Below are 12,156 nucleotides of genomic sequence, written 5' to 3' on the forward strand. Positions count from 1 at the left end.
TGGAAAAGTTTGGCCCATTGCATTGTGGGATGTGGTATCCCGGCATAGACGAATGCATAGAAGGGTTTTTACTTGATTTGAAGTATCACTTTTTGATTTATTTAGAATTTGATAGAAACTGCACTTTTTCTTTAATTTGTTGGGTTTTGTGTTGTAACTAGTAAAACTTCTATAGACTGTTTTAACAGTGTGACTATTCCTTATGTTCAGTGTCCCTGTTGTGATATTCTGTATTATCTCAACTAAAAATAGCTCCATACTTTTATTTGTTGGTTTTCAAGTTGATTTCCTCAGTTTGGCTCGTGTGTGTGTGTGGCCTGTTATTTGAAGGTGATAAATCACTCTGTTATACATTTTATTTAAGTAAGCAGAGGAGTAAAGAGTACTGATATATCCTACTCAAATAGAAGTACTGATCGAAATTGTACAAGTACATGTAAGTCATACATAATTAAAAAATCAAGTATAATTAAAAACAAGCTTAATTAAATTTTACAGTAAGGTTACTTGTTACTTTCATCCCCACGTTTATTTTTGGTGATAAATCTTACCACGGTTCCCTTGCATACAGTAAACATCTCATGTATAAATTTAAAAAGGAAGAAACCTAATCTTGCACATTTGGAACTTAATTACTAAATACCTTCATCTAATGCTGTTTTGGCACAGTGCATTACGTTTAATCTGGTTGGTCGGCTATGATGTGATGCATTTGATTGTTGTCTGGTCATTTCATTTTTTGTAGTTTCACAATGTCTGTTAATCACTTAAAAAGTACATGAACCATAAAAGCAACTCAATTCCAGTAACGTGAGTATTTGTAAATCTGTTACTTTCACCTTTAGTGGTTAGTGATGGTGGACGTATTATTTGCTTAAATACTTAACTTAAAAAGGGGTAGTTAGACATGTGTAGAAACAGGTGGTGTGTGTCTGTGAGTTCACGTTTGTATTTTTAAATAAAAAACTTAAATATTTAATTTGACATTTTATTTACAAAACGTGTGATTTACAATAGAAGAGAGAGAAAGTCCAGTAGGTGCTGTTGGTGCCGCTGATGGTGATTAATGTAGGGTTGTTGAGTGGTGTCCATGTTTTCTGATTCCTGTCTGATGGATGCTGGGGTGATTATTTCTTTTTCTCCTCACGAACTTTGGGCGACAGTCGTTTTTTCTTGTGTCTCTAAAATCAAACAAAACTTTTCGTCAGCTGATAAAACACTTTCACCGTCATCTTTAAGGTTGCTGTGTCAACATGTATGTGGACTTACATAGTTGATTTTATTACTCCAGTCGGGGTTCGCAAATAAGTGCAGGAGAGAATCCACTCTGGCCTCTTCAACATATACTTCTCTTTGTTCTGGTGACAACAATTTCCACTGTAGAAAAGCATCAGTCACACACACTTAGGACCAGAGTTTAAAGATCACAGATGATTCCTGGAAGAACAAATGAACTTACCCGTTGACCGAGGTGTTTATTCACCACAGCACTCGTCCTCGTGCCCAACTCCGCCTCCGCAGATGCCCTGTTCTTTTTTAGGAAGTGCATGAAAGCGTTGAGGGGCTTTTTAACATACGGCTTTTCTGTCACCTTTTCCTTCCTTCTGAGAGAACAAATCACAAATACACAGTGTAAAAGCATGGTCACGAGTCAGTCACAAGACATACATATTGTGCATCCTGCATGTGGACGACATTAGGAACAGGGGGGACATTTATGGTCCCTGGATTTTGTGCTTACCGGTACTCAGCTTCAGGCAAGGCGTCCATAATTTGGGTGAAGTGTGTCTGGCCCTGAAGTTTTTTGGTAGCATAAGCGTGATCATGAAGGACTGTGGCAAGATGATTCTGTTGGACCACGTAATGGCCACAAATTACGGCTGTTTGGTCCTGAAAGTGTTGGGCACAGTCACATTATTAAGTAGATAATTCTACAGAAGAACAGAAAGGGTCAAGATTTTTACCTCCTCAATACACTCCTGCCGTTCTTGCTCTTCAAAGAAATCAAAATCAAAAATGTCCTCCAGGATCTGAGGGAGGAAAGAGGATCAGTGAGCAGATCAGTGACATCATGTATTAGTAACAGGGTAATGTAAGCATTAGATCAGTGATATTTACAAGCATTTTACATGAATCATGCAGAGAACCACAATATTGGCATCAATCATCCAAAGTTAGAGAAAGAACTATTGAACCAAAGCCTCATCTTTAAAGAGTACCTCACCCCAAAAGCACTTTTTCTGCTGAATACATATGTATTTTGGTACTAAGTAGTGTTGTTGATTGATCCTGGTACAACTCTCAACATTTTTGTCAAAGTATTTCAATTTGTCGTATTTTGTTGTAAAATGTCGGAGTGACTGCCCTCAATGTGTTAAAAACCCACTATTACAATTGATTTTTACTATTGGCAGAGAACAAGATCATGTGATGTTTTGGCACCATCTTGCATCACAAACAAGCACTGTTAGTAACTCAGACGCAGTGTTTACATGATAGATGCTCCGTCGGTTGCGTGTCGGGATGAAACAGCGACCGACCAAACTGTCCTTGGAACTTCTGTTTTTCAACAAATCTATTTGTTTTTTGTTTGTTTTTTTCATTTTTGATATTTTATTGTGAGTATTAGTTATTGTGAGCCCTTTATCATATTTCATTTCATATTGTGCGTTCACCATTTTCTTATACCTTTAACTTCTACCAATATAAATTCACTGATAAAACAATGACACAGGAATATAGAGCATAATTTGTGTATCGTGATGTCTTACGTCATTAGAAACTGGCTTTTGAACATCAGGAGAAGATTGACTTGGGAGGTTGTTAAACACATCTGAACCCTCAGAATGGAGACGATTCCAGTCCTCTTTATTCCACTTCATCTTGATATTTGGGCTGATGTGAAACAAAGCAAAGGAAATAAATCAGCTGCTGAGGCTCATGCACAGGAACAACACCTTGCAGAGACCTTCAACTAAACTTAAACTAAACTATTCAATGTATCTGTTCCATTATGTCTAACAGTGACATGCTGCCTCTAACTCTGCAGTGTGTTCTTATTTGGCTCATATTTAGTTTCTTTACAGTAAACATGATACAAACAGAAACATTGACACACACTAACTGGGATCTATTGCAGTGTAATAATTCACACACTAACCAAGGTTCAATAATAACATGGTTGACTGCTAAACAGCTGCTCATGAAAGACATCTCATTGATATCAATAATGGTTACATTGCATTCCTCTGTATTGATCATTTCTAAGATGTTTATGTAGAAACTATTAGAAGCAGGCCACTGTCACATTAAGTTTGGAAGTATAATCTCACATTAAAATCTCTTACTTTGAGTTGTTTGAAAAAGTCGTCTGAAAGCTGTTTTGCAAACTTTTGGTGCAGATAAAACACAAAGTTTTCTTAAAATCAAATAGCAATGGAGAATATTAAGGGAGATTCATTTCTGCTGAAATAACTGAAGAATGAAGGTTTTCTATGCTGGAGATGAAAGTCAGCTGCACTTCAAAGGCAAGTTGGTTTGTTTGTGCAGGTTGCTATGGAGCACAGAAAAATGGAACACTTGGTTTCTATAACGATCTGTTACAAGTGACTCAATAGTCTCAGGTCATCTACGTACAGTGCCTACCCTAAAATATATCAAATATAATTAAAAAAAGGGTTTATCAGTGCAGAAAAGGCATTTCAATGTGATGGGGAAGTGGCAGAAATGGGAGTAATTTTGCAAAAATGCATTAAAAGGAGCAAAAATATGTCAAAAAAAAGTGATAAAAGGTTAAAATATGGAAAGTTTGACGTAGCTGCAGAAAAAGGGTAAAAATAAGCCAAAATGGCCTCAAATTGTTTAAAAAAAATGACTTGTGCAGATATTTTAATCATCCTCGGCACATTTTAATGACTTACTTATGTTTGGCTTCCATTCAGCTACAATAACATGTACGTGCTGAATGATGTTAATCAAATGAGTCGTTAGCTGTTGATGAATAAAGCCGATGAGCTGTGGCAAACAAGACATCTCTGTAAGTGACAAAAGTATCTAAAACAGAGGTATAGCTGTGGCCTCACAGATCGATAAACCAATGATCAGCAAAAAAAGATGGAAAAGGTTGAAACTGTTGCTCGAAACTTTGTTTTGATGTCCACTGTAAACATTTGGTTTATTGACATTGTTGGAAAAGTTTGGCGCATTGCATTGTGGGATGTGGTATCCCGGCATAGACGAATGCATAGAAGGGTTTTTACTTGAAGTATCACTTTTTGATTTATTTAGAATTTGATAGAAACTGCACTTTTTCTTTAATTTGTTGGGTTTTGTGTTGTAACTAGTAAAACTTCTATAGACTGTTTTAACAGTGTGAATATTCCTTATGTTCAGTGTCCCTGTTGTGATATTCTGTATTATCTCAACTAAAAATAGCTCCATACTTTTATTTGTTGGTTTTCAAGTTGATTTCCTCAGTTTGGCTCTTGTGTGTGTGTGGCCTGTTATTTGAAGGTGATAAATCACTCTGTTATACATTTTATTTAAGTAAGCAGAGGAGTAAAGAGTACTGATATATCCTACTCAAATAGAAGTACTGATCGAAATTGTACAAGTACAAGTACATGTAAGTCATACATAATTAAAAAATCAAGTATAATTAAAAATAAGCTTAATTAAATATTACAGTAAAGGTTACTTGTTACTTTCATCCCCACGTTTATTTTTGGTGATAAATCTTACCACGGTTCCCTTGCATACAGTAAACATCTCATGTATAAATTTAAAAAGGAAGAAACCTAATCTTGCACATTTGGAACTTAATTACTAAATACCTTCATCTAATGCTGTTTTGGCACAGTGCATTACGTTTAATCTGGTTGGTCGGCTATGATGTGATGCATTTGATTGTTGTCTGGTCATTTCATTTTTTGTAGTTTCACAATGTCTGTTAATCACTTAAAAAGTACATGAACCATAAAAGCAACTCAATTCCAGTAACGTGAGTATTTGTAAATCTGTTACTTTCACCTTTAGTGGTTAGTGATGGTGGACGTATTATTTGCTTAAATACTTAACTTAAAAAGGGGTAGTTAGACATGTGTAGAAACAGGTGGTGTGTGTCTGTGAGTTCACGTTTGTATTTTTAAATAAAAAACTTAAATATTTAATTTGACATTTTATTTACAAAACGTGTGATTTACAATAGAAGAGAGAGAAAGTCCAGTAGGTGCTGTTGGTGCCGCTGATGGTGATTAATGTAGGGTTGTTGAGTGGTGTCCATGTTTTCTGATTCCTGTCTGATGGATGCTGGGGTGATTATTTCTTTTTCTCCTCACGAACTTTGGGCGACAGTCGTTTTTTCTTGTGTCTCTAAAATCAAACATAAAACTTTTCGTCAGCTGATAAAACACTTTCACCGTCATCTTTAAGGTTGCTGTGTCAACATGTATGTGGACTTACATAGTTGATTTTATTACTCCAGTCGGGGTTCGCAAATAAGTGCAGGAGAGAATCCACTCTGGCCTCTTCAACATATACTTCTCTCTGTTCTGGTAACAACAATTTCCACTGTAGAAAAGCATCAGTCACACACACTTAGGACCAGAGTTTAAAGATCACAGATGATTCCTGGAAGAACAAATTAACTTACCCGTTGACCGAGGTGTTTATTCACCACAGCACTCGTCCTCGTGCCCAACTCCGCCTCCGCAGATGCCCTATTCTTTTTTAAGAAGTGCATGAAAGCGTTGAGGGGCTTTTTAACATACGGCTTGTCTGTCACCTTTTCCTTCCTTCTGAGAGAACAAATCACAAATACACAGTGTAAAAGCATGGTCACGAGTCAGTCACAAGACATACATATTGTGCATCCTGCATGTGGACGACATTAGGAACAGGGGGGACATTTATGGTCCCTGGATTTTGTGGTTACCGGTACTCAGCTTCAGGCAAGGCGTCCATAATTTGGGTGAAGTGTGTCTGGCCCTGAAGTTTTTTGGTAGCATAAGCGTGATCATGAAGGACTGTGGCAAGATGATTCTGTTGGACCACGTAATGGCCACCAATTACGGCTGTTTGGTCCTGAAAGTGTTGGGCACAGTCACATTATTAAGTAGATAATTCTACAGAAGAACAGAAAGGGTCAAGATTTTTACCTCCTCAATACACTCCTGCCGTTCTTGCTCTTCAAAAAAATAAAAATAAAAAATGTTGAACCAAGGTTCAATAATAACATGGTTGACTGCTAAACAGCTGCTCAAATTTATCACAGCAAAGATGAAAGACATCTCATTGATATCAATAATGGTTACATTGCATTTCTCTGTATTGATCATTTCTAAGATGTTTATGTAGAAACTATTAGAAGCAGGCCACTGTCACATTAAGTTTGGAAGCATAATCTCACATTAAAATCTCTTACTTTGAGTTGTTTGAAAAAGTCGTCTGAAAGCTGTTTTGCAAACTTTTGGTGCAGATAAAACACAAAGTTTTCTCAAAATCAAATAGCAATGGAGAATATTAAGGGAGATTCATTTCTGTTGAAATAACTGAAGAATGAAGGTTTTCTATGCTGGAGATGAAAGTCAGCTGCACTTCAAAGGCAAGTTGGTTTGTTTGTGCAGGTTGCTATGGAGCACAGAAATATGGAGCACTTGGTTTCTATAACGATCTGTTACAAGTGACTCAATAGTCTCAGGTCATCTACGTACAGTGCCTACCCTAAAATATATCAAATATAATTAAAAAAAACCTAAATTTACAAAATAATCTTGCTCCGGCAGGACCCGGCCCAAATTAGGCTCTGGTACTGCTGCTGCTGATGAGTGTAGTGTCGTTGGTTGGTGTCCATGTTTACTGAGTCCAATCAGATGGATGTTGGGGTGTTGTTGCAAACATCTCAGCTTTCCCAGCTTTGGTCCGACTTCATTTCCCTTTGTTTCTCTAAAACCAAACACATCAAACTTTTAGTCAGCTGATTACACACTTTCACCATTATCTTTAAGGTTGCTGTGTCAACATGTCTGCATAGTAGACTTACATTTGATGTTGTTAATCCAGCCAGGGTTCTGAACGGACTGGAGAAGAGCATCCACTTTGGCCTCAGCATTATAGAATTCTTTTTTTCTTGGTGACAAAGATTTACTCTGAGGATGGACAACAAGAAAAGCTTCAGTCAAAGACACACTGAAGACGAGAGATTAAAGATCACAAATGATTCATGGAGGAACAAACTAACTTACCCGTTGACCGAGGTATTTGTTCACAACAGTGTTCACAACAATATAAATTCACTGATAAAAATATGACACAGGAATATAGAGCACAATTTGTGTTTTGGTGATGTCTTACGTCATTAGAAACTGGCTTTTGAACATCAGGAGAAGATTGACTTTGGGAGGTTGTTCATCTCATCTGAACCCTCAGAATGGAGACGATTCCAGTCCTCTTTTTTCCACTTCATGTTGATATTTGGGCTGATGTGAAACAAAACAAAGGAAATAAATCAGCTGCTGAGGCTCATGCACAGCAACAACACCTTGCAGAGACTTTCAACTAAACTTAAACTAAACTATTCAATGTATCTGTTCCATTATGCCTAATAGTGACATGCTGCCTCTAACTCTGCAGTGTGTTCTTATTTGGCTCATATTTAGTTTTTTTACAGTAAACATGATACAAACAGAAACATTAACACACACTAACTGGGATCTATTGCAGTGTAATAATTCACACACTAACCAAGGTTCAATAATAACATGGTTGACTGCTAAACAGCTGCTCAAATTTATCACAGCAAAGATGAAAGACATCTCATTGATATCAATAATGGTTACATTGCATTTCTCTGTATTGATCATTTCTAAGATGTTTATGTAGAAACTATTAGAAGCAGGCCACTGTCACATTAAGTTTGGAAGCATAATCTCACATTAAAATCTCTTACTTTGAGTTGTTTGAAAAAGTCGTCTGAAAGCTGTTTTGCAAACTTTTGGTGCAGATAAAACAAAGTTTTCTCAAAATCAAATAGCAATGGAGAATATTAAGGGAGATTCATTTCTGTTGAAATAATTGAAGAATGAAGGTTTTCTATGCTGGAGATGAAAGTCAGCTGCACTTCAAAGGCAAGTTGGTTTGTTTGTGCAGGTTGCTATGGAGCACAGAAATATGGAGCACTTGGTTTCTATAACGATCTGTTACAAGTGACTCAATAGTCTCAGGTCATCTACGTACAGTGCCTACCCTAAAATATATCAAATATAATTAAAAAAAACCTAAATTTACAAAATAATCTTGCTCCGGCAGGACCCGGCCCAAATTAGGCTCTGGTACTGCTGCTGCTGATGAGTGTAGTGTCGTTGGTTGGTGTCCATGTTTACTGAGTCCAATCAGATGGATGTTGGGGTGTTGTTGCAAACATCTCAGCTTTCCCAGCTTTGGTCCGACTTCGTTTCCTTTTGTTTCTCTAAAACCAAACACATCAAACTTTTAGTCAGCTGATTGCACACTTTCACCGTTATCTTTAAGGTTGCTGTGTCAACATGTCTGCATAGTAGACTTACATTTGATGTTGTTAATCCAGCCAGGGTTCTGAACGGACTGGAGAAGAGCATCCACTTTGGCCTCAGCATTATAGAATTCTTTTTTTCTTGGTGACAAAGATTTACTCTGAGGATGGACAACAAGAAAAGCTTCAGTCAAAGACACACTGAAGACGAGAGATTAAAGATCACAAATGATTCATGGAGGAACAAACTACAAAGCAAAGGAAATAAATCAGCTGCTGAGGCTCATGCACAGGAACAACACCTTGCAGAGACCTTCAACTAAACTTAAACTAAACTATTCAATGTATCTGTTCCATTATGTCTAATAGTGACATGCTGCCTCTAACTCTGCAGTGTGTTCTTATTTGGCTCATATTTTGACTCTTCACAGTAAACATGATACAAACAGAAACATTAAACACACACAGGCAGATGTGATTGGTTAAAAATGAAAGGTTCGTTTTTTCCATTGGCCAAAGTTAATACAGGTTTACAGCTGCTACAGTTAACAGATTTTTTCCGTTCCTTTTTCAGAGCACATAAGATCTTAATTTGTAGAGTGTACATACTCTGTACTCTGTAGTGTTATAAAGGGGTTTATTTGCGGGTGCAAAATAAAACAGCATGTGCAATTTCCCTGGTTTAATTGTATGAGACATGAACATGATAAATGTGTTGTTTTTTTTTTTTTTAACTCACTTTTATAATTTTGTTTGGTGAATTTTTCTGTAATGTATGTTTTTTGGAGTCATGTGTATTTTTGTATCTTTCTGCTGTGTTTCTGTATAATTATAATTTTTTGTTGCCATTGTAATGTCATTCTGTTGTAATTTTTTGTATAAATATTTAGTTTTGTGTCTTTGGAGTCATTTTTATATTTTGTTGTGTGGTGTATTTTTCTGTAATGTACGTTTTTTTTTAAGTCATTTTGTGTGGTTTTTTTAATCTTTCAATTGTCTTTTTGTTCACTTTTAGTATAAATATTGTTTCGTTTTTTGTTTTATTTTACTCATTTAGTATATTTTTAATTATAAATAAATAAATACCTTGTGTATGTGTTCCCGGGAAATGTTTGAGACGCTGATAACCAAACTCCATAGACATTGTAGTGCCAATCAGAAATACAACAAAACTGCGCAAAACAAAACGTAAAGCTCCAAACTACGAGTGAGTAAGTAAATTAAATTATTATCTACTATTCGGCTGTCTTATTTAAAAAAAAACAAAAATCATTGTTTACCTTTGAACCGAGTGGTCAGAGCTTAGCTTCCATGCACGGCACCACAGACAATCTGCAGTTTTCCAGATGGAGAATTGAACGGGTTGGGAATGTTGTCTGTAAAAGACTCACCAGTGGCTGATGGTTTCAGCACACCCTCACACCCTGAGGTCAAAAGTTGAATAGGTTTCATTTCGGGGCCGTCCAGAAGTGAAATAAAATTAAAATAAACATTTTGAAATGACCAAATGACTCCAAAATAACAGATACACACACTTGGGGTATTTGGAACCCGTCGACCGAGTTTCAGGTTGAACTGGCATCGCGTCGGGGAGATATTTGCTCTGCACGCACGCACGCACACACACCTACCTCCCTTGAATTATAGTATAGACTAGTACAGTCCCCGTCAGAAGTATGCATTCATATAGTGGGCGCTTAAGGAGAGTTGTCAGTTACGGGCATAATAATAACATACTCTGTAGTATTATTAAGGGGTATATTTGCAGGTGCAAAGTAAAATAACGTGTGCAATTTCCCTGGTTTAATTCTATGAGACATTCGTTGGCTTTTTTTTTTTTTTTTACTCATTTTTATATTTTCTGTTTTAATTATTGTTTGTTGTTGCCATTGTAGTGTTATTCTGGAGTCATTTTGTGCATTTTTTTTTTTTTTTTTTGATGTAGTTTTGTGCATTTCTGTTGTCATTTTAGTGTATTTTTTGTATAAATATTTAGTTTTGTGTATATTGAGTCATTTTCATATTTTTGTTGTTGTTTGGTGTATTTTTCTGTAGTACAAGTTTTTTGGAGTCATTTCATGTGTTTTGGTGCCTTTTGAATATTTTTTGTGCATTTCTGTTGTTTTGTGTACTTCCTGTATAAATATTGTTTAGTTTTTTTGTTTTACGTCATTTATGCATTTTTTGTATAATTATTGTTTTTTGTTGCATTTGTAGTGTGATTCTGGAGTCATTTTGTATTTTTTTTAGTGTAGTTTTTTGCATTTCTGTTGTCTTTTGTGTATTTTTTGTTTAATTATTAAGTTTTGTGTATTTTGAGTCATTTTCATATTTTTGTTGTTTGGTGTGTGTTGGGGGGAATCCATTCTAAATTCATATGCACCAGTCCATCCACGTGTACCTGCCTAACTTTCACTAAACTTCTCTATTGTCAGTAGTTAGATGTAGTGGCAGGTGTGTCGTGAGAGAAGCTGCAGTAATCAGGTGACCTTCACTATGTAGCGACATGTAAACACTTAGATCTGACTCAGAGCATAACACTACACTCACTATCACCCTATGGACGGGTGTCGTGACACAGACTGTAACCCGACTAAATGGTGGTCCGTTATTCACTCACATACCTGCACGCATGTCACGTAGACGGTGATCGATAGTGAAGCCCACCTGATCAATGTGTGTGTGTGTGTGTGAGACTCTACCTGAGACTGTAAACTCCTCCGTTGGTTCTCACACACACGCGCCACGAAAAAATGTGCAGCTTTCAACACAGCAGCCATTGCCGTCAATAACTTCCGGGTGAGTTCTGTCCGGTCTAAATAGAAAACAATCAAACTAACGTGAAAATAAACGTTTTGAAGTATTTTTCCTCAAAAGAGAAAAGAGAAGTCCACGGAGGCTCATTCACGCACCGGAAGTGAGCTGTGCAGTGAAATAGATATAGATGGTGCGCTAGCGCCCCCTCACACCCTGAGGTCAAAAGCTGAATAGGTTTCATTTCGGGGCCGTCCAGAAGTGAAATAAAATTAAAATAAACATTTTGAAATGACCAAATGACTCCAAAATAACAGATACACACACTTGGGGTATTTGGAACCCATCGACCGAGTTTCAGGTCGAACTGACACTGCGTCGGGGAGATATTTGCTCCACACACACCCACACAATCTTTAAAAAACAAAGACCTTGTCACCATCTTTAACAGTCGTAGTTTGTAATTTAACAGGAATGAAGTCAGTGAGAAGGAATAAAACAAAAAAATAAATGAAACTAAAGGCATTTTTATTGACACAACAAGTAACAACAGTTATTCAAGATCCAGAACTTCTTCCAACGTGATCCAAAGGTAGGACATGTTCCTGAGAGCGTGTGATTCTCCATCAGCTCTTTCAGCTTTTCTTCACACCATCAGCACCAGGTGTTGGACTTGATGATAAGTTGGACCATTGATGACCCAGATTCACTAACACTGAGCCACTAGTAGTCTGCAAGATGGAAACGCCCCTAAGTGTCGTATTTTGGCTTCAAGAACGTTGAGTGAGAAACGTTACAGTGCACGCCCACTACTATAGACGCCATATTTAAATGAGCGTTTTTCCATAGGACAGGAAGTGCTGAGTGCAGGAACACATCAAACGCTTCTCTCTATC

The 12,156-nt window shown here is 36.9% G+C and overlaps 2 protein-coding genes across 6 annotated transcripts in view; both read right to left on the reverse strand.

The window, feature by feature from the left end:
* Positions 1 to 12,156, reverse strand: part of LOC114458605 (uncharacterized) — a 259,265-nt gene that overhangs the window by 176,141 nt on the left and 70,968 nt on the right. The gene's annotated exons all lie outside the window — the stretch shown is intronic.
* LOC114458624 (lymphoid enhancer-binding factor 1-like) lies at positions 1,043 to 2,799 on the reverse strand. The gene is made up of 5 exons (XM_028441053.1): positions 2,772 to 2,799; positions 1,742 to 2,030; positions 1,460 to 1,604; positions 1,270 to 1,377; positions 1,043 to 1,181 (listed from the first exon to the last, which is right to left on the reverse strand). Exons 2-5 carry the CDS (start codon positions 1,768 to 1,770, stop codon positions 1,128 to 1,130), a joined length of 336 nt encoding a protein of 111 aa, XP_028296854.1. The 5' UTR covers positions 1,771 to 2,030; positions 2,772 to 2,799; the 3' UTR covers positions 1,043 to 1,127.

This window comes from Gouania willdenowi, unplaced genomic scaffold, assembly GCF_900634775.1.
Source record: "Gouania willdenowi unplaced genomic scaffold, fGouWil2.1 scaffold_14_arrow_ctg1, whole genome shotgun sequence".
Taxonomy (NCBI): Eukaryota; Metazoa; Chordata; class Actinopteri; order Blenniiformes; family Gobiesocidae; genus Gouania; species Gouania willdenowi.